This window comes from Candoia aspera, chromosome 4 (assembly GCF_035149785.1).
Source record: "Candoia aspera isolate rCanAsp1 chromosome 4, rCanAsp1.hap2, whole genome shotgun sequence".
In the NCBI taxonomy this organism is placed as follows: Eukaryota; Metazoa; Chordata; class Lepidosauria; order Squamata; family Boidae; genus Candoia; species Candoia aspera.
Window position 1 is genome coordinate 51,328,967 of NC_086156.1, and position 27,369 is coordinate 51,356,335.

The 27,369-nt window shown below is 37.1% G+C and overlaps 1 protein-coding gene across 19 annotated transcripts in view; it reads left to right on the plus strand.

Annotated features, from left to right (window-relative positions):
- CLASP2 (cytoplasmic linker associated protein 2) overlaps positions 1-27,369 on the plus strand; it is a 142,469-nt gene that overhangs the window by 93,208 nt on the left and 21,892 nt on the right. For 7 of the 19 annotated variants that reach the window (XM_063304103.1, XM_063304104.1, XM_063304105.1 and 4 more), the window contains 7 exons: positions 7,396-7,566; positions 8,461-8,568; positions 12,604-12,666; positions 13,648-13,754; positions 16,122-16,145; positions 16,719-16,963; positions 19,789-19,852. In XM_063304103.1, coding sequence (XP_063160173.1) covers positions 7,396-7,566; positions 8,461-8,568; positions 12,604-12,666; positions 13,648-13,754; positions 16,122-16,145; positions 16,719-16,963; positions 19,789-19,852 — 782 coding nt within the window. The remainder of the gene's footprint in view (positions 1-7,395; positions 7,567-8,460; positions 8,569-12,603; positions 12,667-13,647; positions 13,755-16,121; positions 16,146-16,718; positions 16,964-19,788; positions 19,853-27,369) is intronic. The other 12 variants (XM_063304110.1, XM_063304113.1, XM_063304112.1 and 9 more) reach the window with 4 other exon arrangements.

Genomic DNA, 27,369 nt, shown 5'->3' on the forward strand with positions numbered 1-27,369 from the left:
TGTAGTAGGGATAAATGTTCTGGTTTTTTTCCTGCAGAGTTCCATGTTTAAACAATTGAAATTGAATGCCTTAACAAATTGAATCACTTCAGTGGCAGTGGGTTTTAAATGCTGGTCCAGTCTAAAGCTCACTGTGCATATCATTACTTCTATGTTTATAAGAGATTTTATGGGTTACATCATCCTTAGGTATCTCAATTTACATTTCAAATATATGTATCAAATATATTTTGCAAGCACATGTATCTTTGTCAAGTAGCTGTAACTGACTATTGCTTCTTGTTCCTTATATGTAAAATAGCAATTCCTGATTTGCATTTGTATAATGAGAAAAATTCATTCATACATACATACGTATATGTGGGTGTGGGTGTGTATTTTCAGATGACCTAATTCTAATAAAGAGACACGGTGAGAGTCTAGCATAATGCAATGGTATGTTATAATATTTATGTATTAATAACACCTTACCTGTGGCCAAGGATTCTATCCCAGAGATAGTCAGGTGTGAATGCCTATATGTTGGGCTGAAGAGACAAGCTGGGTAAGCCACTGGTATACTGATTACATTGCTGCCTGACAGGATTCCTCCCTTGAGGATAGACTTGGAGTCCCCTTATCTTCTGGTGATGGGTGATTTGAATCTCCATTCTGTCAGGGTAATCTCTAGTAAAGCTCAATAATTCATGGCCTTCATGCAGACTGTGCGATTGTTGCAAGTAATATCAGACTCAGTACTTGTAAGTGGACCCATGTGAGACCTCATGCTTGTCTCCGAGCAGATGGTTTGTGATCAGGATATGGAGTGCATTTCTACCAGCCTTTCACTTCATCAGATCACTTTCTAGTACTGTTGAGATTGGATGCAACCCAGGACCTCTGTAGAGCAAACACACTGTTTCAGATGGTCACCCCAGATGTCTCATAGCTATATTTGGATGGTTTCCTGCAGTTGCTGGGGGTTTTCCCAGAAATATTGCAGGCTGTTTTGTGCTTAGCAATAAACAGTGACCTGGGTGTTTGATACAATTGCCCCAGCAGCCTCTCTCTGATGGTTGATCATAGATTTCTCCCTTACTAAGGACCTTTGGGAGATGAAGCAGCAAAACACAAAAAATGAATCTGACTGAATGTGGGTATAAGTTCAAGTTCAGGCTTACACCATAACAGTAAGGGAAGTGAAACGTGATTACTTCTCTATTATTGCATCATTAGGTTACTGACTAGCCTTGTTACCTACCTAGCTCCCTTTAGGGAAGGGCAGTAGGTAAATCTGGCAACTGTGGCTAGTCGGCACTGCCAGTTTGCATTACACCTTGCCAATATAGTTGCGTAGATTCATCAGAATCTTGACTTTTAATGGGTGGAATCCTTTGTGATGGCTGAGGCAATATCTGGCCACATCATTTGGGTCTGCTTTTCACCTGTAAAATGGATATGGTGCTGTTTGTTGTCTCTGACCACTTGTGGATTTGATCTTTGCCCCTCATGGCTGCTTAGGGGGTCCGTAGGTGATGTAACATACTGGATGTAGGAGGTAATCCGGGAGAGGGCAATGCAAACAGTCTTAAACGAGGCTATGGTACAGTTTCTCCTTAAGAGGCCCTTCTTGGATCCATTTGTATTTGATAACTATTGCCTAGTCTCCAGCCTTCCCTTTTGGGGGAAGATTATGGAGATCCTGGTTAGTGTTTGGCTATAGAGCATCTAGAGGAAGCAGATTATCTCAGTTCTTTTCAGTCAAGGCTCAGGCTTGGGCTTGGGACTGAGACAGCATTAGTTGCTCTTGCAGATGACCTTTGTTGTGATCTGGGTGGAGGAAGTGTGTTTCTTTTGGTTCTTTTGTACTTCTCAGAAGCCTTCAATACCATCAACCATGGTGTTCTTCTGGATAGCCTGCAGGGATTGGGGTCTGGAGGCACTGTTTTATAGGGGTTCTGCTCCTTTTCCAGTGGGCAGTTCCAGTCACTGGCTGTGGAAGAGATCAGCCTGATGGAGTGTCACAGTGCTCAGTCCTCTCTCCCCTACTTTTTAATATCTATATGAAACTGCTAGGGGAGATCAACCATCAGTTTGAGGTCCAGTATCACCAATATGCTGATGATACTGGTGGCACATCACTACCCCAGGATGCAAAGGAGATGCTGTCAAGGTTTTGACCCAGGATCTAGAGGTTATGAGAGTCCAAGTGAGACAAAACAGGCTGAAGTTGAACCCATATAAGAGAGAGTTATTGTTTATCCATCATGGATTTCTAATGTCTGTTCTATTGTCTCTTGATGAGGCAGAACTATCCCTGAAGGAGCAGATACATGACTGGGAGTCCTCGTAGACTCATGGTTACTGTTAGATGGGCAGGTGGAAGCTGTGGCTGGTGGGTCTTTGCCCAGATTTGCTGTACTAGTTCAGCTATACTTGGAACATGGGGATATTGCAGCACCAATTGCTTGGACTATTGCTGCGCACTCTCCATGGGACTTCCTTTGAAAATCACCTGGAAGCTTCACCTAGTCTTAAAGGCAACAATTCAGCTGCTAGCTGGTTCACACCAACATGAATAGATTATGTGCTGATTTTGACTTTAAAGCTCTACGTGGCTTGACTCTGAACTAGCTCCAGGACTGATTTATGCAATCAACACTCCCCCCCATGAATTTATTTACTTATTTAGGTTATTTATATGGCCTCCCAACTTGCACTAGCAACCTTTAGTTAAAAGCATGAAACAAAGGAACCAAAAACAAAACACGCAGACACTCAATTTAAGGAAAATGTTTTAATGGTCACCTATTTTTGCAAGGTAAAGGGGATAGAGGGTTGCAAGTGATGTTTTCCTTTTCTTACACCTGCTATGTGGATTATCCTTCTTCATGAGATACAATCAGCCCCAACTTTATTAATTTTTCATAAACTGCTCAAAACAAATACCAAGTAGTCCTCATTTAGCGACCACAATTAGGACTGGCAACTTAGTTGTTAAGTGAAGTGGTTGCTAAGTGGAACTGCAATCATGCTCATGATCTTGCTTCAGCTTTCCTTTGCTTTACAGACCTGCAAAGATAGTAAATGTAAGGATTGGTCGCAAAGTTACTTTTTCATCACCGTCGTTAACTGCAAATGGTCGCTAAATGGGGCAGTCACTAAATGAGGATTACCTGTACTTAGAAGAGCATTTGAATTGTGATTGTTGGCATTTACTTATTTATTTTATTTTTTATCCTTTTTGTAGCTGGTTTTCATGTATTTTGTTATAAGCATGTTTTTTTTCAAATTTTTCCTTTAATTGATTAATATTATACTGTGAATATTTTAATCTGTTGAATAACATTAAAAGCCTCAGAGCGAAGTCTGCTGTGGATAACAAATGTAATAGTAAATAGGCTAAAATGACATTATTTTGATGTAAAAACAGTTCAGATGCAAAAGCTTTCCATTGTTTCTTATTTTAAGATAATTAATTTGATGAAAATTAAGATGAAAAATGTTAACTGGGCGTTTCTGTACTATAGCCACTGTATGAAAATGTATATGCAGTTCCAGCAGCTATTTTTCTATAAATATCCCTGAAACTTTTCCTGATTGGAAGCATTCCAAACATTTGGGCTTGAGTTAAAATTTGCAAGAACAAAGCTTACGTTGAGTTTATGTGGAACAGCGGATTCAAAAGCTTTAGCTACCTTTATCAGGGAATGGACAGGACTGGGTAGATACTTTCAGCATTGAGTTTTACTTCTTGTTCAGTGCAGAAATCCAAATTAAAGCATCTCCACAGAAGGCTATCTAGCCATCCCTTCCAGTTAAAAGAACATTACCTCTTTGGGTAATTGATTGCTTCTGCCCAGGTGGGTAGATTCTTCCTAAATTATCTCCAAAATCAAACATGTTCTTTACTCAACATGGTAGAGATTAACTCAGTAGAGATAATCAACTAAGTGTTCCTGAGATCAGCAAATCTTTATCCATCCCACCACACCCTCTGCATATTTGCATTTACTCTGGGGCAACTCATCTATAATTTATTAATACCAGAATATTTACTTCTGTTTGTGGGTGGAGCCTTGTGGGTGTATGGACACCAATAATGATGGGATTAGCCTGCATATACATAGTTTTATACAGCAGTTTTCATTAAGAGTACAGGAAAACCAACAATATGGAAGTATAATTAGTTTTTTCTCTCATTGTATTTACAAATGCTGAATCATTCAAATAAAAAGCAGAAACCAGGAGCAGGTAGATGTTAAAAGAATGGGACAGCCATCTTTAGTTTTATTTCTTTCAACTTCTGCATGAACGTCAGACATGGAATTTTTGTATGTTATCCCACCTTCCCTACCAGCACTTTCATTTTCTTTCATTGGATTCTATAGAATGAAAAATAAAATACTATTTTTCTGCACCTATTAAACCATGCACTTACACTTTCTTTGGGGCTTTTGACAGAGTTCAATGTGACATTTCAATTAAATTCATTACTCTACAGTTCTTTGTTCAAGAGCTGAAGAACTGTAATTTTACAGCTTCTGTTTGTGTTGTATATGAGCACCTGAGTTTGGTGGAGGCTACTTAAATGCACTGCTCTTAGCCCTAACCCTCTTGTGGCATTTCCCGCTTTTTTATGTGAACTGACTAAAGCTTTTTTATTTCCATTCACCATTCATTATTAACCTGCTCTGCTCCCTCCCTCTTCATGGATTTTAAACCCTTGCCCTATTCCTGCCTTTACACTTGTTCAGGATCACAGTCTGCTAATCCACAGTCTGGTGGTAAGGCTTTTTAGATGTTGTGTGTGCATTGTTGTTTGACCATCCGTTACAGGACCCTATTCAGCAGAAACACTCGGTATTTGTGTATACATAGTAGTATGTTGCATGTCCAAGAATAGTGATCATACATGAAGAATCAAAACCATATTGAGAACAGCTAAGCAGTCTCAAAAGGAGGGATTAGGGACACATTAGTGATTCTTCAAGATTTTGAAATTATGCCAATCAAGGATAACAAGTATTGTCACAAACCGTGATCAAACATGCTTTATGTGCGAATATTCAGTTAATTAGATGGTCTGCATGGGGTTCTCACAAATATTCCAGTATGAATATTTATAGCTTTATAAACCATTTGAAATAAGCAGTATTTTTAAAAAAATATTTTTTTAAAAGTATACCATTAGTGCACAATTGCAGCCTTGATAGAAGATGTTATATCTGCATTTAAAAAGAAGAAACCGGTTTTGATCAATTTTCAGTTGCTTTTTACTACCCTCATTTTCCTGTGTATTCAGAAGTCATACACTGGGTTAGTGAGCATTACTCCTAGGGAACCATGAATACAATGAATAGGATCTGTTTTTAATGTATTGTTTAAAATGTATAGAAAGTATATATTCGTATATTTGTCTTGATACCTATCTTTTTTTCTGCTGAATAGACTCCTGTATAAAAAGAAAGAGCATATATTCAGCATTTCCCAAACTTTTGAAAACTGAAATATATTCCTGTTTCTGAAACTAAGATTAGTAAAATCCAAAAAGTTTTCTAACCGGTAAGGGTTATATTCATTTAGTGAGGCAATAGTGCTGATTATTTGTGCTGGTTTTGTCTCCTTTTCGAGATGTAGAAATGCTGTTGTCTTAGTTCAGGGTTAGGATGTATCTATCTTGCCAGATCTGATTTATTTATTTATTTATTTATTTATTTATTTATCTATCGAATTTTTTACCACCGCCCATCTCCCCCACACGGGGGACCCTGGGCGGTTCACAATGTGATTTGTTCTATACGAGAACCTTCAGGACCACCAAATGAACCCTGGTGCAGAAAACATTTCTAATTTATTCAGACTTTTTTAAAATGGAAGAGAATAATTCGGAGAAATAAGTTAATTATGTTGATACTTTGCCATTTTTGTTGATCTACTACAAAATCCCAAAGATTTACCAGTAGATCCAAAATTACTTTCTGATCACTGCTTTCTTAGCAGCGTTTTATCTTAGAGGCTTATGTTTAACTTCCTATCACATATAAGCATGAAAATGTGTACAGTTTGGGAATTGCTGTTCTATTCTATTAGCATATTCTGCCATTGTATAAATAATGATTACATAACATTTGCATGGAGCATTGTCTTGCCTCATCATCTTCTATGGGGTTTATTCCAGTCACTTCTTACTGCTATGATATACAATGAAATTGTTTAAATATATATAAATAATTTGGACTGTCTTCAGATTGGTGGGGTCTTGATCATATTGTGCATATTTTCATCCAGATGATATTTTAAAAGCTTTTCACATGAACTTGTAACTAGGCTGATAAAAAGAGGGCATTTCCTTTTTTTTTTTTTCTTCTTTTTAAATCAAAATGTTTGCTTGCTGCAAGGTCTGGCGGAACAGGATGAGTCCTGTCCTGCATTCACATGCATGGTCAGATGATCTAGGAAGGTGTTCTGCAACAAAGCCCTCCCAAGTCATGGATGTGTTCAGGATTGATGCTTCCCCTGCAACATTATAATAGTTAAACACTCCTTCAAATTGTTCACACATCCCTAGCTAGAAGCCCATTCCCATGAAGTCAAGCTTATTCTTAGGCTTCTTTTTTAATTTTCTATCAAGTTGCTTTTAAATTACATTCATAAAGTTGCTTTTATTTAATTTTTATCATTAAAGCTGAAAGGACAAAGGCTAATGCACCTAGGAGATTTTGTTTCACAACATTGGAAGGCTACAAGTTTCCTGCTCCTTATACAGAGGTTTAAGTATCTAAAATTCAAAATATGTTGCCTATATTATAGTAGATTTCTGTGAAATATTGATTACTGCAAAGTTCTAATCAATAACTATGGTAAAAGTAAACTTAGTACATGAATGTTTGTGTATAATTCAAAGCATTAGTTTTTCTGAGCATACATGTTTTCTTGCTAAGCTACATCACCTCACAGGAGTTTGGAGGCTACTCACCAATTTCACCAGTTTCAGGAGTAATTGAATAGTACTAAAAACGGTATAAAGTGGAATGTGAGGTACCTAATGGCACCAAACAAGTCATTCCTATCTAATGTAAATGATGTTAGGTCTATTATGCAATAAAGTTTCCTGTATATCAGAGCCCTGAAAATAGTAGCTGGTAATGATCCTTACACTGATAACAGTAGCCTAATCATTTTAGGTACTAAATTACAAAAAAACAAAAAAAAATTAGAATCAATCCTACTTAATTTTGTGTTAAATAGGTACAAATATTAAACATATTTCTAGGAATGAATTGATAATACCTGCTGACTAGCTGTAAGACAGTATACTTTTCTAGATTATAAACAGTTTCTTCAAGTTCTTCCAGACAGTTCAAACCCGTTCTACATAATAGCATTTGTAACACGTGTTTTGTTTGCCTTCAGCTGGAAGCCGTTCTGGTTCTCCTGGAAGAGTTTTGACTACAACTACACTCTCAACTATGAATACAGGTGTTCAGAGAGTATTAGTCAGCCCTGCAACAGCACAAAAGCGGAGCAAGATTCCTCGAAGCCAAGGATGCAGCAGAGAAGCCAGTCCTTCAAGATTGTCAGTTGGTAAGATTTGCCCATTAATTATAGCTGGCAGAGCTTACACCATTCTGTCTCTCACATAGCAACTGAGTACAGCAGAGACAAGCCATGCCTGTTCTCACAGAAGCCTTGCAATGTTATGCCACCAAAATAGCAATTTCCAGCAGCAGAATTCCTCACACTAAACCCTAAAATAGGTCTGTTAAGCCTCTGGTACTGCAAATGTCTGTCCTTTCCCAGAAATTTGGGCTAATAATTTCAGCCCCATCCTCTCTGGTAAGATCATTGTGCCACCTCCCTCCTTCCCTCCCTCCCTCCCTCCTTCTCTCTCTCTCTCTCTCTCTCACACACACACCATGGCCCTTGCAGCTAATAAAGTGCAGTCCTGGAATGGAAGGGGTTGTATATCCCTTGAGCATACGTTCACTGAACATGTGACTAAAATACTATTGATTCTGCCATGTCAGTTTCTGAGATTAGTATTGCATTAGGAGAAGAAAACATACATGTCCAATGTCCAATTTTACTATTCTTCAGGTACTGAAGTATATTCGGTAAATAAAATAGAGTATTTCATACATTGTGTGAAGACGAAACGCAGGTTTATCTAAGTATATAGGTATAGTAATACCACTTATTTTCTCTGAAAGTAGTCAGGTTTTTAATGTTGATTCGTACTTCACTAAATTATCAGTAGTTTATCAAGTCAAGAGGTTCTTCTGGGAATATCTGTCTCCTATAATTCAGTGGAAGCAGAAATATGTATATTTTAAATAACAAATAGAGATAACAAACATCACTTTAGAAATGCTCGGTATTGTGTAAAATGAAAACACTTGGGATTCCATTAAAATGTGAACTCTTTCTGTGTCTTTCCCTTTTTGTGCTGCTGTTGGTCTGTCCCCTGAATCATACTAGCTCGAGGTAGTCGTATTCCTCGGCCTAGTGTGAGTCAGGGGTGCAGTCGGGAAGCCAGTCGTGAAAGTAGCAGGGATACAAGCCCTGTCCGCTCTTTTGCACCCCTTGGTAAGTACATGGAGAGCTTGTTCTGCATGGCTGTTTGCCCCTGATTATCTGCTAATATGAGCTGAAGTAAAGATAACAAGTAAATGTTTCCCTGCGTAAAGGACATGTAACTTGCATACTTCGGCTGAAGAATTTATCCACCTGAAGAGCTTAAAAATGTCCTGTGCAATTGTAGGGTGATGGCACAATCCAGAGACACGTGCATAGTATTTCTAAAGTTTTGTGGCATATGTCAGTAATTTGTTGAATATATAGGTTTCTGATGAATTTCTATTAAGCTGAAAACTCTCTGCCTGTATCCAGTAATTTTAGTAGAAGATCTTCTGTCAAACCCCAAATTCAAGTTTGGGAGTTCTTGTTAGGGATGGGAGAATTAAATTTGATGGGAAAAATAGTCACTCACCTCTGGATTGTGCCCTGAGGTGGTAGGTGTGCCCTGTTTCTTTAGTGCATAATTTTATTTGTTAATTTTTTATCACATAGTTTAAATTTGTTTTGATTTTTCTCAAAATAAATATTAGATTTGTTTCGATTTTATCTCTCTGCTTGATAATTTGGATAACTGTTTAATGTAAAAGTCATTATTCAGTTGATTATAGCGGTGGCAGTGAAGTTCAAAGGACTCTGTGTTTTGCTACCAATGCAAAACTTGATAACTCACAGTCAGTCAAAAGAGATTACCCAAATTTTTGAAATAAAGATCAGACTGCAATTTTATATCCTATTATTTTATGTCATGTTATATTCATGTAATGACAAATAATATGATTAACAGAAATACATATAACAGAAATAGACTAATGATTAATAATTTGAATTTTTTATCATACTGTTGAATGGGCAAATCTTACATAGGCACTCAAAATCTGTATTTCGTTTTATGGTTCTTGCACACTTTCCAGCATTAATTATTTCTATATAACATTCTAACCTGTTAATTGGCTCAGTACATCACTGTAACAATTACTGACTTGAATTTCTAAAATCTCAATGAAATTAGATGAACACTGAATTAACATAATATTCTTCCTTGTAGTTATATTTTAATTTGAAAAATTGGATTTAAGGGCTATTACTAATTAAAGCTATCAATATTACTTTTTTTAAAAGTCATAGTTTTATCTTTTTAACATCTTTCCTTTTTTCAGAAAAAGTTTAAAGCAGGTTTTAGTATAGCATACTATTTTAAAGCATCATTTTATCTTTTTTGTGAAATCCATCACTACAGTGCCACTGCTTGACACTGAGCCCTACATATGAACTTACTTTAATTAAGATCTCAAGATTCATTTGCTTTGATCTGAGAAAACTTACCATTTAGTGTTTTTCTCTAGTGGAAAAGATAGGTATAATCATAGAAATTAAATATATGTCTGTATGCGTGTGCACAAATAAAAATATAACATAGCATGCTCTTATAACTATTTGTTAACTTTGTGGTAGATTGTATTTTAACAATAAAAAGTGGTTCCTGTGCTTCTGCTATACTCCTTTTACTAAATTATGTCTAAATTGTTTATGATTTGCATGCTATACTTGATTTATATGATGAATTAAATCATATGTTAATTATATGTGTTATCTTGCAAAATTTGAATCAATCATTTTTATTGCAACATTATTTACAAGTTTAGTAACAGCTTCAATGTTATTGCTTGTAAGTTTCTAACTTAGGTGAACAGCTGTCATACATCATTAGCTTCTGCAGTGTCTGCAATGAAGTGCATCTTACTCAGAAATACTTAAACTAAATAAAAAATTATAACAGTATTTTAACATCCAAGGATATAGTTCCATGCCAGAGTTTCAAAATTGATTACTTCCTATTCCTATCTTCTCTATAAAATTATAAATAAATCTGGGCTTTATTAGTCTGTTTTAGAGTATGCGCAAGACCAGAAATGCTTTCTATTCTGACTTTTTTACAAAACAATTCCAAATGAAATGTTCCAGGAGGGTCATAGATGAAATATTGCCATAGACAACAAGGAGAACTTGGAACAAGACCCTTACTCCCTTGTTTTTCATTCTGTGGCCACAAGTATAGGTGAAGTAGTAGTCCCCACTGTCATCTACATGCCATTTAATCTACACAGAAAGTAGCCAAGGGGATGATTTTTAATTCAAAAAATATCTTGTGTGTATGTTCCTCCTTTTGACTTATTTTATGTGTAAATTGGCTGGCAGATAGCAATCAGCATGGACTACCACACAACCTTCTAAACCAGCTCTTGCATTCTTCCTTCTTCAAAGTCACAAGCCTAGCTAAAAGCAATTAATGTGTTGCTGTATACTGGCCCTCTGTGCCTGGCTTTTGTACCTGTAAAAGAAGGTTTTGCTGCTTTATTCTTACATGAATAAAACTAACATTGCAATAGCAAAGAAAAGAAGCAAACAGATCTTTAGAGGCTCTATAAAACAGCAAAATGTGGCATGAAATTTATCATCAAACTCAACATCAGCAAGGCACAAGAGACTCAGCATATCATCCTAAACCATCCACATAGTCTTAGCAGTGCTTTCTTCATTTACAGTTTACAAACTCAGCAGCATTAGCAGTTCTTGCATATCAAGTGGAATATTTGTATGTACAGTATCTCACATAGTTCACAATGGCTGTGGGGCAACTCGTTAAAGCAGATACGCAATCCTGGCAGAAATGCAGCTGTTTTAATTAGTCACACGAGGTGCCACTGCATTTGTGTTCTCATGCATTCCAAAACCATCTCTTCCAAAGCACAACTGAAGCATTACATAATCCTACTAGGTTCCCCATAGCAAAATTTTTTTTGTAAAGTAGCTTACCTAGTAGACAGGCAGCTGCCAGCAATCTTCTCTCTGTGCAGAAAAATCAGCAAAGCAGAGTCTACAATGACTTTTCAAGTGTGAGCCATGTACTTGATAACTGCACTTTACCCCCACTGCCCTTATATACATTCATCATCCCATCTAACTAAGACAATAAGTAGCAGTGACTCAATTCTGTACTGGCTAGCTGATTAAAAAAAAAAATCACAAGCCACAAAGATTAAGTCCGACCACAGTGCTTAGAACATCCTGTAAAACATGAAATAACACTATTCAAAATTGTCAAGTTTTGTTTCAAGCAAAGCAGAGTCATCTTGTTCCAATATTGAGACAAAACTCTTCAAACTCAGAATAACCAGAATTTTGGAGTATCCACATTGATGGTCTCTGGCTTGAAAATGGCAAGTGCAACCAGGCAAATGAAACCCTGCCACCACAAAACACTAATTTTTGATAGCCCGGTTGCACCTTCCATTTTAAAGCCAGTAACTGTCGCTGTGATCACCCCTGCCCAGAATGTCCATCTTGAGCTTGCAGCATTTTGCACATCTAATAAAACTTGGCTGATGTGGAAAGTTAGGGAGAATCAGACATGGTTAGTACTTGGATAGCAGAAAGCTGGCAGCAGAAAGCTGGTGTCTAGCCAAGGAAGGTGGGGGAGGAGAATCCCACAAGAAGGCTGTGGCAATGAGTTCCATATTCTTGTCAGAGAAACTACATGGCAGTGCCCATATGGCCTTTACCTTTTGTCTTCCCCATAATTTGATAAATTACTATATCCAAATCCTGTGATATATTACTAAGCCCAATTAGAGGAATAATTATCTTTCCATCCCCGACATTACCTACAGTCTCCTTTGCATCCAATTCAAACAATCACTGAGGATTTAGAGTACTGTGAACATAGCTATTTCAACCACTAGCCATATGACTGTTTTATACAGATGCTGTCACCAACAGTATTTCTGAACACTATTCAGTAGCACAGTTCTGAATATACAGTAACATGGCAGAAGATGGACACAAGTGGCTGACCATAGGAGCTATAAGTGGTTCTAGTTGTCCCTCAATAAACACACCTGCAATTTCACCCTTGATTACTGTTCACTATAAATAAGACTCCAGAGTCTCACTTTGCCCAGAACTTGCTTCATTGCTGTCTCTGCAGTTGTCCTATTCTGTATTATTATAATAACAGAGAGGGTTCATATGATCCTGTTATTATAGCTTCCAGGCATCACTCCAGATCTACTGGTGCTCTCTACTCTCCAGATGTTTATGGGGCTACAGGTGAAGGATGAGTACTCTTTGCTATCATATGTGCCATCATCCTGGATTAATTTTTACCATATTTGGTTTTCCATACAGTTGATTTTTATTGTTTTCTGCATTAGCTTGTACTTATAATTTTGGGATATTTAAAGTATCTGAAACAGTGCTTTCATTCCATATACCCTAAACTTTTTCTCCCTCTAATTTAAGGTGAATGTTGCTTTTTCTTTGTTTCATTATTATTTATTTCTAAAGCTTTATTAATGTGTGTTGCTTTTACATACGCAGTGATATAGCTTATATTGACCATAGTTCCTTAATATGGTTCATAATTTATAAACCAGCAAACACCAGACTGAACATATTTTAATAGCAGATCTAGATAAGTTGCCAGTGTTTCAGTTCCTGTATAGTTATGCTATCAATAGCATTTTGTTTTGCTATTATAGAAGCCACAGTGCAGTATAATTTTATGAGCATATTTTGAGAACTATATTAGGTAAACATGGGTGTTTGTAGGGAGGACAAGGAGAAAATGATGACATATAGTTGACTTCATCATGGATATGCACAACTTATGTACTTAAATTGGACACTGCTGATATTAGATCAAACTTCCTTTGAAGTTTTTACTACAGCAGTGTAATACTTAAAAAATGAAGTCACTTTTCCCTCTAACAAAAAAAGGTACTTTGGAAAACCTGAAAGAGAACTTTAGCTGCACATACAATTGTTGCATGTATATGTAACATGGTCTAGATTGGAGCCCCTTGGGTTAGTTATTATTCTGTGCCAAAATGTCTACTTGTATTGCACTTTCCTGTCTTAATAAATCAAGTGCCATCTGGGTTTAGTGATGAGGAACCAAAAGGGATAGGATCTATACATTTCAGGGACTTGATCACTTCCAAATAAATATTATATTTCCATTTTTTAAATAATATATTCAACTTTCTAAGACAACTCAAATTAACTGTTTCTTTGCACTGTTCATTACAGGAACAGGTTTTGGAATAAGTCAATCAAGCCGATTATCTTCATCAGTTAGTGCCATGCGTGTCTTAAACACAGGCTCAGATGTTGAAGAAGCAGTAGCAGATGCATTGGTGAGCATTTCTACCCTCAACCATTTGTGGAGATAAAAAAGTAGGGGTTTTGTTTTTTATGCCTATATTGTCTAATTTGGTTGTTGATTCTACCAAGTTCAGTGGTGTTCCTTTCCTAATAAGTATTAGCATGTCTCTTTCTTCCTTTACAAGCATACTTTTCTTAAGGCTATAAGCTCTCTGAAACCACAGGCTAGCCTGTCTGCCACCTGTTCTATAAAATAAGGTTTCTTGGACTGTAATTGTGTTGTATTCTATGATAATAGTGTCACAGAGGATTATGCATAGCTTTTCAGAAAAAGGTGTTAGCTGCATGTCATTACTTTAAAAAAACAAATATAGATACAAATTACTCTGGCTGAGAAAACTCTGGCTGAGTTAATGAAATAATTTTATTTTAATTATATGACATATTGCAGCTTCATTTATAAGCCCTATTCTGCATATATCAGGTTTTTTCCACTCTGCTTTTTGATCTCACAGCAATGATCTGATTGCTTTAACATGAGTTCAGCTCATAGCACTCAGCCATAACACTTTCTAGTTCATAAAGAGTAGTAGAATGAATCCAGTTTTTTTTTGCTTTCATAATAAAAACTAAATTCTTGTGCTATAACTCCTTTAAAAAATTATATATATATAGGTGTGAAAAAATGCTGTAAAGTAAGAATGCTTTCAAAAATATATATTGTAATTGTTTATGTTTATCAATTTACAAAATGCAAAGTGAGAGAACATAAGAGAAATCCAATCTAATCAATATTTGGTGTGACCACCCTTTGCCTTCAAAACAGCATCAGTTCTTCTAGGTACACTTGCACACAGTTTTTGAAGGAACTCGGCAGGTAGGTTGTTCCAAACATCTTGGAGAACTAACCAGAGATCTCCTGTGGATGTAGGCTGCCTCAAATCCTTCTGTCTCTTCATGTAATCCCAGACAGACTCGATGATGTTGAGATCAGGGCTCTGTGGGGGCCAAACCATCACTTCCGGGACTCCTTGTTCTTCTTTACACTGAAGATAGTTCTTAATGACATTAGCTGTATGTTTGGGGTTGTTGTCCTGCTGCAGAATAAATTTGGGGTCAATCACACGCTTCCCTGATGGTACATCATGATGGATAAGTATCTGCCTGTATTTCTCAGCACTGAGGACACCATTGATCCTGACCAAATCTCCAACTCCATTTGCAGACATGCAGCCCCAAACTTGCAAGGAACCTCCACCATGCTTCACTGTTGCCTGCAGACACTCATTATTGTACCACTCTCCAGCCCTTTGGCGAACAAACTGTCTCCTGCGACAGCCAAATATTTCAAATTTTGACTCACCAGTCCAGAGCACCTGCTACCATTTTTCTGCACCCCAGTTCCTGTGTTTTTGTGCACAGTTGAGCCGCTTAGCCTTGTTTCCACGTCGGAGGTATGGTTTTTTGGCCGCAATTCTTCCATGAAGACCACTTCTAGCCAGACTTCTCCAGACAGTAGATGGGTGTACCTGGGTCCCGCTGGTTTCCGCCAGTTCTGTGCTGATGGCACTGCTGGACATCTTCCAGTGTCAAAGGGAAGGAAGCATGATGTGTCTTTCATCTGCTGCATTAAGTTTCCTTGGCTGACCACTGCATCTATGGTCCTCAACGTTGCCTGTTTCTTTATGCTTCTTCAAAAGATCTTGAACAGCACATCTTGAAATCCCAGTCTGCTTTGAAATTTTTGCCTGGGAGAGACCTTGCTGATGCGATATAACTACCTTGTGACTTGTTGCTGTGCTCAGTCTTGCCATGGTTTATGACCTGTGACATGAAACTGTCTTCCACAACCTCATCTTAGTAGCAGAGTTTGGCTGTCCCTCACCCAGTTTTAAGCTTCCTACACAGCTGTTTCTGTTTCATTTAATGACTGTTTCAACCTACATATGAAATAGATGATCATTAGCACCTTCTTGGTATAATTTGTTATTCATACACCTGACTCTAATCCTACAAGATCCCTGACTTTGTGCAAGTGTACAAAGTGTGCAAGTGTAAGAACTGATGCTGTTTTGAAGGCAAAGGGTAGTCACATCAAATATTGATTTGATTTAGATTTCCCTTCTGTTTGCTCACTTTGCATTTTGTAAATTGATAAACATAAGCAATTACAATATATGTATATATTTTTGAAAGCATTCTTACTTTACAGCATTTTTTCACACCTGCCTAAAACTTTTGCACAGTACTGTATATATTCTGATTCTACCTGCTTAATAACGGTCATCAGTAGACAGGATATCAAATTCTTAGTAATTTCAAATAGTATATCTGCTAACAAGCTACTCAATGTTTATATTCATAACATTTATGTTTTTTCTATAAATTAATGCTCTCAGCTCTTAGGAGACATACGGACAAAGGTATAACTATTATTGTTTCCCTATTAGTGTGTGTGTGTGTGTGTGTATACACCAAACTTTTTAACATATGAACATAACACTATTTTGATAAATAGGCATTATGTTCTGCATAAATGTTTTAAATTACCTAAAGTTTCTAAATAAGTCCACGTGGGTTTAAATGTCATTGTTCTTTTGCACTATAGAGCATCTCACATTAAAGTAAGTTCCAAATATTTGTGTCTTTGCTTTTTTAAAAAAAGTAATGCAGCCCCAGCAGGACAAGTTGGTGTACTGGCTGGAATATACTCAGTGATATCAACATAGCTATAATGTGAAATCTCTAGAACATCTGCTGCAGCTTTATCTCAACTATAGCAATTATAATGATGATATGGGGAGATTGTCATTTTGGTTTAGATACATTTTATCTTTGGTTTAGATACTGCCTTTTGCATGTAAATAACAATAAGTACTTCTTTTTTTAGTGATGCCTGAAGATAGTAGTAGGATCTGGGAAGTTGAACATCTGAACTGACTCATAAAGGATGGTATTTTGCCATTGTTTATCTCATGATTTTCTCTGTATCACAGAAAAAGCCAGTTCGAAGGAGGTATGAATCATATGGAATGTACTCTGATGATGATGCTAACAGTGATGCTTCCAGTGCCTGCTCAGAAAGATCATATAGCTCACGGAATGGCACTATACCCACCTATATGCGACAGACAGAAGATGTCGCTGAAGTCCTTAACCGCTGTGCAAGCTCCAACTGGTCAGAGAGAAAAGAAGGTCTTCTTGGTCTACAAAATTTATTAAAAAATCAGAGAACATTAAGGTAAGAAATTTATTTTCATTGTACTCAGTTGTAACATTAGCATATACTGTATTAATAATGCAGACTTTAGTCACAATCTTGGTAGTAGCTTTCAGCAGAGAACATGTATTTATAATCTTCAAATAATATTTATAAGACTGCCTGACTCTAGATGACTTCAGGCAACAAACAAAAAAAATCAAGTGTAAAAATAATCAAAAAACCACAATGGTTAACCTGGGGGGAACGATCTGTAACCAACCTCATATACACACCATCCCAGAAGAGTCCTGCACTCACTTTAGCCCAAAGCTAGAGGGGAAGAACCAGGTCTTCAAGACTCGCTTGAAGGAGAGCAGGGCAGGGAACATTCAAATCTCTGGTAGGTTATTCCAGAGGGCTTGCATTGTCACAGAGAAGGCATGCTTCTGGGAACCCATCAGACCACAGGGGGAGGGAGGGATCAGTACCAGCAAACTGAAAAGCTATCAGAGTGATCTGGCCATGACAAAGGACTGATGATTATGTACTCCAACTGCAAATCACTTGCCCCAAGGCAAAAACTAGATAAACTAGATCCAATGTGCAATCTCCAGTATGTGTCGGACCACCATCCTCCCCCTTCCTGGCCAAAGAATCCCTCCAACAACCACCCACACCCCTCCCATACAGCTGCAAACACAGCTGCTCCTGCTCTCAGGCACTCAGCAGCCCAGAGTACCATGATGCCACAAGTATCCAATCAGACCAACAGCCCCTACCTAACCGCTACCCAGGGCTAGTGCAAGAACAACCCACTGCTGTCCTACTCCCTCAACCCCCAGTCCCAGCCTGGAGTGGGTTTCCAATCTAATAATCCAGCCAGGAAACCACAAGTCATTTTATAAGCTGTCTGATCAAGTCCTCCAGAATGTCATCCTGAATAAGACCCTGTGAGAGGTGTATGCCTGGGCGGCTGCAGAGCCCAGCAGCAACAGAAAGAACAGGGCTGGACTCTGTTCCCTCTGCCCTAGCTAAATACTTAAATACATGCACTTAATTAAATTATGTTTAATTTCCATACAGATGTGATTTCAGGAGGATTGCGTTTTAGGATTTCAAACACACACAGATTCCACTCCTCACTGTGGCATTTAAGTTTAGAAAAAAAAATCAGTAACAATAAAAGGTATTTTTCTAAGCTTGACTGCCATCTTGAAAGAGGATTCAGTGTAGCGCAGACAAGGAGGGAAGAGCAAACTCTCTGAGTTTATTGCTGTGCAGATGAGAGATTGCTTGAGTGGCAGTACTTGGGTAGACAAAGCTAATCCAACCCCTCTCTCTCTGCATGGCAGAAACCTCCAGTTGGCAGTATAGGTGGAATTATTATCTTGCAATCAGTACTCAAAGGCACTGTTACATTATTTCCTTTTCTTTTTAAAGCATCTTGTCAGAAAGTCACTGATCACAAATACAGTATTTAAACTTTGTGGGAATGGATTTCAGTCCGTTGTTTTTCAAGCAGTCTAGACAATTGATATAATCTACATAATTTCCATAATTATGTAATTACTCAAATCATATAAATGCATAATAAATTACATCAATTAGGTAAATTTGCATTTAACATACCCAGCCCTAAAGGATATCTCATCTACCCAACTAGTCTATGAAATTAAGTTTTTCAGAGAGACGGCCTGAGATACCCAGATATTGAGAACAAAAATGCTAAACTGTGAAAATGAAGAAGCAACAAAGCATGGAAGTTAACTTTCAGTCCTGGGAAAGGAGATGAAGGAATAGTGCTACCCAAACCTATAAGCAATTTAATTAGTCCTGTGACATTGACTGATTTAATCATTATTGAAGAGCCTAGAGTCAGTCCGAGGGGGAAGAGCCTGCACCCGGCAACTGGCTGATTTGTTTTAGCAACACAAGAGTTTGCAACTGTTACTCACATGACCCAATATTCTCCATTTCGTGAAGGATGAATCAAGGATCCATTCTGAATTCCTGACTTCAGTGAGGGTCTTGATGGCTCAGGGGCAGCATGAATAGAAATAATAATGAGGATCTTTATGGGAGTCATGGAAAGTTGTTGAAGGAATAACTTTTATGCCTTCCTATTGTTGTATTAAGAGCACCTCATAAAGTCTTGAGAAAGGGCAAAATGAGCTTATAAAAAGCCATTTTTAGAGAAGTAAAAGTGCCTAGAAGGATGATGATAAGAATTCGTCTTCTCATTTGTCAGGCCAATTGCAAAATAGGATGTACACAATCCATCAGTTTGCCAATTAAATGTTGCATCAGGTTGATGCTTCTTTTAACTGGAAGGTCCTTCAGGATTGTTTTTATGTAATAGATGAAGTCTGGGAAAAGAACAACAGTGTTTTGTGTCTTCTTTGCACTGTTCTGCATATTGCTTTTCTACCTCCTCGTAACCTTCTATTTAGTTTTGCTCAAATAAGTTTTTTCAGTACTGGCCTTGAAATAAAGCTTTTTCCTTTCAAAAACATCAGCTTGAATCTTGCCCCCACTTATTCCAGGCTGTTATTTTCCTTAAGGACATCTGCAGCTATGCAGTAAATTAAAACTTCAATCCTACCTGTACTTTCTGGACAATTCTCATTGTCAAATATTCTCAAATATCTCATTTTTTTAGGATTAAAACTGGAATATTCTGTATATAAGAAATACAGTGTAATGGTACTTTAAATTCTTTGCATTTGATAAGATCATTAACAAATTCTATTTAAAAAGCCGATTTGCAAACACTTTTAAATAAATTAGGACATGGATTTCTTTTTAAAGTTGTTCATCACATCTCTCTGCAGTTTTACTAAATTAATATTTTGTCATTTTGGCAGTCGTGTTGAATTAAAAAGGTTGTGTGAAATCTTCACAAGGATGTTTGCTGATCCTCATAGCAAGGTATGTATTTGCATTTTATCATTTATGATGATTTGCTAGGTATAATATAGATTAAAATTCTAGAAGCTTTGATCATGGGAGTTGCTTCATTCACAAAACTAAAAGAAGAGTTCCAGGCCTATGGATTGCGAGTATTGCTGGTCTTCTGCAATTTTTCAGGTCCAGGGTTTCTAAATTCACAGGGAAGACCTCACCAGGTATATACAGTAGTTGTACAAATAATGTATATCTGTGTGGAGTGGAGCTTGCTGCTGTGTTTTAATTCACACACCATTGTATGCTAATGTAAAAGCCTCAAAAGGACTTAACTCATGCAAGGTATCTGTAAAGATACAGGCAAATGATGTGTTGCTTTAACTAGCAGTGACTTGAGACCCTGGAAATCATTCTGTTAAACTATTATGTCATGTATAAGGTGGGTTATTTCCAGCTTGCTCAGAAGCAAGAAATTGTGTAACTCAGCTTTTTGTGCTGTACCTTCTCAGAAGTTCCTCCTGTCTTCTCCTTAGTTAGAACAGATACAAAACACGACTTCTCTCACCTTTGAAGCATTTTGTTGTCTTTTTTTAGGCCTCCTCTTTTCAATTCAGTTCTTCATTTCATTTTTCTTCCCCCTTGTTTTTGGAGTCTTCTAATTTCTTTTTAATAATTATACATAATGGATATTTTCTTTCTCTTATTTTGCCTCTCTGTAACACCAAGAAGGAAGCATCTGCTGAAGAAAGAGACAAAAGAAGCAGTTAGTATCTTCTGGCCAAGCCAAGAAGGGAATTCCTGCTGTGAGTCTTTTTAGTGCATGAATGCAGATATTAGTGGCGCAATCAAAGACTCCAAGTCCAATTATTTGAGATTCTGTTCAGCAGAAGCCATAATATCCAGGTTGGGGCTTTTCAAGCTTCCTGCCCTCCTCCTGCAGCAGCCTCCAACCTCACCGGTTTGCATGTTTATCAAGTAGGCATTGCAGAAGGAGGGCCTTGCTGGTCTGTGGTAGTCAAAATTCAGGATGAGTCTGGTAACACCTTTTCCAGCTAACAAATGTTATTAAAAGACATAAGATTTTGTGAGCTGTAGCTATGCACACGATGTTATGCATCTAGTGAAGTGAGCTGCAGAAAAACATGCTTTTTAATAAAATGTGTTAGTCAGAAAAACTGCTAATTCCTGATTTTTTTTGTATATCAAGTAGAAACTGAAATTATTCCTTTCACTGGCCATCAGATGGCAGCAAAGAGCTATTGATACTTCCCCCCCCTCTCCCTCCCTCCCTCCCTTTCTTTCTTCCTTTCTTTCTTTCTTCTGTGTGTGTGACTGTGTGTGTGCGCGTGTGTTTGTGTCATTCTTGACTCCTGACTACCACACAGGACAAGTCCATACAATTTCTTGGCAACATTTTTGGAAGTGGTTTGCCAGAGCCTTCTTCCTAGTGTTCTGAGAGAGTGACTGCTCAAAGTCATCCAACTGGCTGATATGCCTAAAGCAGGACTAGAACCAACTTCTATCCAGCACCTTTAATCACTATACCAAACTGACTCTTAATGTAGCTTTTACCAATGTTGATGTGAAAAAGATTTCATAAACAAAGCAGGCTTCTTTTTCCAGGTAAAGGCTTTCCAGGACAGCTAGCAACTTTTACATTTCTTGCTTTAAGCGACAATCCTGATGAGCAACTGGACAAAAGGCACATATACTCCCATTAAAAGATTAGATGTTCCTCTCTCCACATTCTACCAATACATCTCCTTTCCCACTTTTCAGATTTAAAGGGAAGAGGAGGCTCTTAAGAGCAGGATTAAAAATAAACAGCCTTGTCATAGTCTTTTCCACTGCCCAACTGGATTGGGGAGTGAAATTCTCTGATCCACATTTCCTAGCCTCAGGGGAGAAAAAGTTAAATCCTAAAGAATGACTAGGTAAATGTTAGATTTTGGAAACTAAATCAATTATATTTACTAGTGGGCTCTGTTCTCATTTAAGGACTTACCACCACTTTCTTCTTCAGATAAAGGTCTGCCTCAGCAGAATCATTGAGCTCCATCTGTTTTAATAATAATCTCTTTTTATTCCATGGCTGGGTCTTCCATCAGATCACAATTTATTTGCCAAGTACCCATAGAAGCTTCAATCCTCTCAGATTCCAAGGCATTTCAAATAACATAGACTTACTTACCTTGGTCCCCCTATGAAATTCAGCGGCTTACTATACCTTGGTCCTGTCCAGATTTCAATAGCTCCACTGTCCAATTGAAGAACCTAAGATTCTTTTTTAAGAATTCCTGGGAGAAGTCAGAGCTGTGTTTATATTAATGCAGGTAAAGAAACTATTATATCATGACCCAATTCTCATGGCAAGAGTATTATTGTACATAAATCTGGTTGAAAAGAATATAGTCACATCATTGTGATAACACATGATTCCTCTGAAAGGAGACAAATATCCAGCCCAATCTAATATGGAAACCAAATGAAAGCCACAGTAAAACCCAGCTATCTGCCAGAAGTAGTAAATGTCCTTGCTTCCAGTGTTCCGTCTGATGTTTGCAGTTATAAAGCTTTCAGGATGTTTGTCACCCTTATGATATTATAAGTCTTTATTTAGACTAGCTTACAAAACTTTATGTTTAGTCACCTCTTGATTCAGTAGCTCTGTATGAAAATAGCACTGGCATCAACAAACTCACCAGATACACAACTTGCTGGACTTGCTTGCTTTAATTAGTGTCAATCAGCTTGACACTCACATTTCTGCTGAGTTATTGTTGGTGAAAAGAGTGCCATAGCATCTTCTTTTCACATCATTTTGCTTCTAAGGACAATCAGAAGTTTAAATTCAGTGTCACACCAAACAAACTTCCAACTGGCTCTGTTCCTGTTCTGTATTTATATTTCATTATTTAATTATGATCCACTTTTCTACGTCAATTTAGCCACAGTATAGAAATTCCTGAGAGGGGTTATAATTAAATCTTATTATTCCTTGCATTCTGAGCAACTGGGAGTTAACCTAACTTGGTGACCTCCATATCCAAAGCCAGGAAAACACCCATCACAGTAAACACCAGTGTTGCATTTTGATATTTTGTCTTGCAAGTATTGTACTTGTAGGAGTGTTACTTTGTAAGAACTCATGAAGCTATGTAAAGTATGCCGCATCTTATTTCTACTAATATTACATTTGTTTTCCTCAAAGGTCACCCCACTTTTAGGATGAGTGACCCATGACATTCTGCTCCAATTCATAGAAGCTTAGGCCATACATTAGTTTTTTGTAAATGCTATAAGACATTTTATTTTTGCCACAAATGCATTGTGCATCAATATTCTATTTATGGTGATGTGGTTCTAATGAAAAGTTAGAGCTAACTGAAAATATTAAAAACCCAGAAGTAGTTCAGGAAAAAAATATTTTACTGCATGATCCCATTCCTAACAATTACAGTCATTTGATATCTTGTGACTTTTATTATCAACTAATGTAGTCGGTGATAGCACCAGTATAACTTTCTGATAACATACCATTTTTGAAATCATTTTATGGAAGCTGTTTTTAATTAAAGATACTGGTTTTAATTAAGGAGATACTGTTCTGTAGACTAGGGTCTAATTTTAATAATACATGGGATATACCCACTGAAAATGCCCATCTGATAGCCTGCTTCAAATTAAGACAGTTAATAAGCCATTTTTTTTTTTATTCAGGGCCAAATTTTGAATAATTATGAGCCTTGTGATCTTTTTCTAGACTGTTTAATATCACAGTCATAGAAACCATTTGCTAGGTTAAAATAATTCATTATGTTTAAATAATATATTGATTTCCAATACTCAATATAACTTCCTAATTTTTCACTTTGGGATTATTTCTTGCAAATAGCTCTGTGCCAATGGAGTAATAAAATCAATATATGAAGGCTGTAATACAGTTAAGTTTGATGTATCTATTTTAGAGAGGTGGTCAGTAAGTGGGTATTAAAACCTATTTCTTCCCCTACACCCCAGAAGGGTAGTGCATATATTATATCAAGGGTTAAGAAAGACTTCATATTTAAGCAGTTGTAAATCCTTAACTCCATTATTACTTGCTGTGTGAGTGAAGGAAGAATGAAGAATTAGAGAGGAAATAAAGTACAACCTATGGACTGATTCTAATCTTGCTGTGTGTAGTGTAGAAGAAATGTAGGATGAAAATTGAGCCAACCCTATGGTTTCTGCAAGAAACAGCTCATCTCCACTCTGCCTCAGATATTATCATTTTCAATTTGTTCCCACTTTTCCCCAGGAATAAATATTTGAACAACTATTGAGAACAAAGTTGCTGAATTTTAATATCTGTTTGATGTATTTGAGTTCATTGAAAAAGTTCTGCATCTTTTAGTGTAAATTTTAAATTTATAGATTATTCTATTTATGAATACATTTTAACTTCAGTGAGCTTTTCTGTTACGTTTGCTAAAGATATAAGGCTTAGGTATGTACATTTAATTTAATTTAACCTGTTTATAGCGATCATTCTAGATTTTTTTTTATAAGTGCTTTGGCTGTGTGTGAGGATATTACTCACTTATCTGTCTATAATGGCACTTTGTTTTAGGAGCCCACTGGGGTACCTCATACACTAAAATATTTAGGCTTTAATACAGCAGTAACTAAAATTCTATTACTTGAAGCACCATGTCAGAGTTGTCCAAGCTTGTAAATACTGCAGAAAGCTGCTACAGTAGAAAATGATTGGTTTCAGTTCTGTTATGCTTGTATCTGTAAGATATCCAAAATATCCAGATCCACGTAAGATGTTGTGATTTTAATAGGTATGCATACGTTACAGTTCTGTAACTTACTAAAGTGCAGTTCTTGAACTGATGCACAGCCACATGTTTTAAAATTGCTCACAAAAAGAAGCATTTTTCTTCTGATTTGATTTGAAAAGAGAAAAGTGGAGGAGGCAGCTAGAGGTAGATTTGTACTTATCTACTACTTAGGAATTTGATTTCACAAGTGTTAATATTTTAAAACATATAAATCCTTGTATCATAATTTTCTCATGCAGGAACTATGCAGATGGCAACTAATTTGTGTGTTTTATCTCCCCTTCCCTCCCATCCTTCCCCCCTTTTTTCTTTTTGCATGCCGTCCCCTGTGTTGGAACTCTCTATAGAGAGTAAGTTGGTTCAGTATTTGTTGGAACCCTAACCTTGCTGCATGACCAATACTAACCTTTTCCCCCTCTACTTTATACCTATAAGAATGTTTGTAAAATGTAGCTTTTGCACTTATAAAATTCCTGCAGCTATACAAATTATCCTGAAATGCTTTTGTATACAAATTAACTTGCCTTTTGTTTTTCCACTGCTACTGTGTATTGTGGTGACTGGCGCATCTTAATTTCATATCATCTAAGTAAAGATCCATATCAGAAAAAAAATCTAAAACATTTTTTTTCCACAGTCCAGTTTCAGATTTTTGTCTAGATTTGTTTTCAGGAATGAATGAGTGAGTGAATGAATGAATGAATGAATGAATGAATGATGAATGAATGAAGATAGAGATAGAGATATTAAAATACATTCACATAACCTTTTGGGTGTCCCTTATCTTGAATGCCTATATTTTTTCTGCAAAATACCATGAAAATATGCAGTACTGAGCAGTGAATAAACTATGTTTACATTTAACTGATTTATAGTCAGTAAATATTATGAAAGAAGAACATTGTTAGACAGAGGCAGGCAGGTCTTGCTAGTTTTGAACATGAGGTGTGGTAAGTTGGTATGTTTAAATATCAAGACCTCTTTATTGAGGGCAAATTCAGCTCCTTGTATTGTTTTCAATATGCTTCAACTTAAAAACAACATAACATGCAGTGGAGTCAGTTGATGCTTTATATGAAATGATACCTTCTGATGCTGTTAAGTGCATCACATGAACAATGGGTTGGAGCTAGATTGACTTAGTTGAACATAGATCCCATTGAAATCAGCATAAAATAATGATCATAATTCAGTTGAATTACACTGATACTAAGAATTAACTTGGTCTGAATCCAACTTTTTTGCTCATTCTTTTTATTCAATATTGCATTGATTTTGTGAGTAGATATGGATAACCTGCACCCTGAAGGCTCCTTTTTGTGGCCCTTGGAGACCCTTTTGACCATGATCCTAGAAAACTAAGGAATAGTTTTTGTGCCATTTTGAGGTGAGAAGCCCCAGAAAAAAGTATTATAAAACTTAAATTGGCATATCACAGATAAATCCAAAAAACTCCTTCCCCCACTGCTGTGTCCCTAGACCAAGCCCTGCTCACATTTGTGATTAGACCAAGCCCATTTTGCCATTCCAGCTGTACAAACAACATTATGTATGGCCCATCCTTGTGTTAGTGGAAGTTATTTCCAGAAAGCTTTTGTTGTTTATTCGTTTAGTCGCTTCCGACTCTTCATGACTTCATGGACCAGCCCACGCCAGAGCTTCCTGTCAGTCGTCAACACCCCCAGTTCCCCCAGGGACAAGTCCGTCACCTCTAGAATATCATCATCCACCTTGCCCTTGGTCGGCCCCTCTTCCTTTTGCCCTCCGCTCTCCCTAGCATCAGCATCTTCTCCAGGGTGTCCTGTCTTCTCATTATGTGGCCAAAGTATTTCAGTTTTGCCTTTAATATCATTCCCTCAAGTGAGCAGTCTGGCTTTATTTCCTGGAGTATGGACTGGTTTGATCTTCTTGCAGTCCAAGGCACTCTCAAAATTTTCCTCCAATCCAGAAAGCTAGGCTTTTGAATTCTCCACTACAGTAAACCTCAATTTAGTGAACCTTGGTTTAGCACATTTCAAATGTAACACAATCTAACCTACAGTAAAAGAAGTTAAGTCAGTAAACCAGGTGGCCAAATAACACATAGCAATTAGAGTTGCTCCCTGATTCTACAGTCCAACATTCATTTTAGTGGAGAAGGACCTCTTCCCCTATCACTGTGGCTTCTGTTTATTTTCTGTAGAAAGATGGATGGGTAAAAAAAAAAAACATTATGGTTTAACAGACCTTCAGCTTCAGTGGATACCCCCCTTCTCCTTAGTCCATTAAATCATGGATTTTCGGTATTACTTTATCTGGATCTATTTAACTAGAGCTTAAAGGTGTATGCAGCAAAGCCTGGAATGAGTTATGACAGAGCTCCAACTTTGGATGTGCAACTCATGGCCTGTGTCCCCATAGCTGGAGCCCTGTCAAAATTGGCTCCCACTTCCCAACAGCAAAGTCTGTAGTTTGTACTGTTGTTGCTGTAAAGAGCAACTATAGGCCCAAAACAAATGTGAAAATTGCTGTCTCAGTGATAAAACCACATTTCAGGAATTGAGCAGAAGTAAACAAGTTTATCCTTCCTTTTAACCTTTTAAATGTGATTGTTGATTTATTGCCCTACCCTAACCCCAGTGAAATCATTCCTTTTATTCATGGCAGGGGATCATACAATTTCATTTATCATTTTATGGGGTTAAGAGACTGCAAAGTTTGAGAACACCTTTT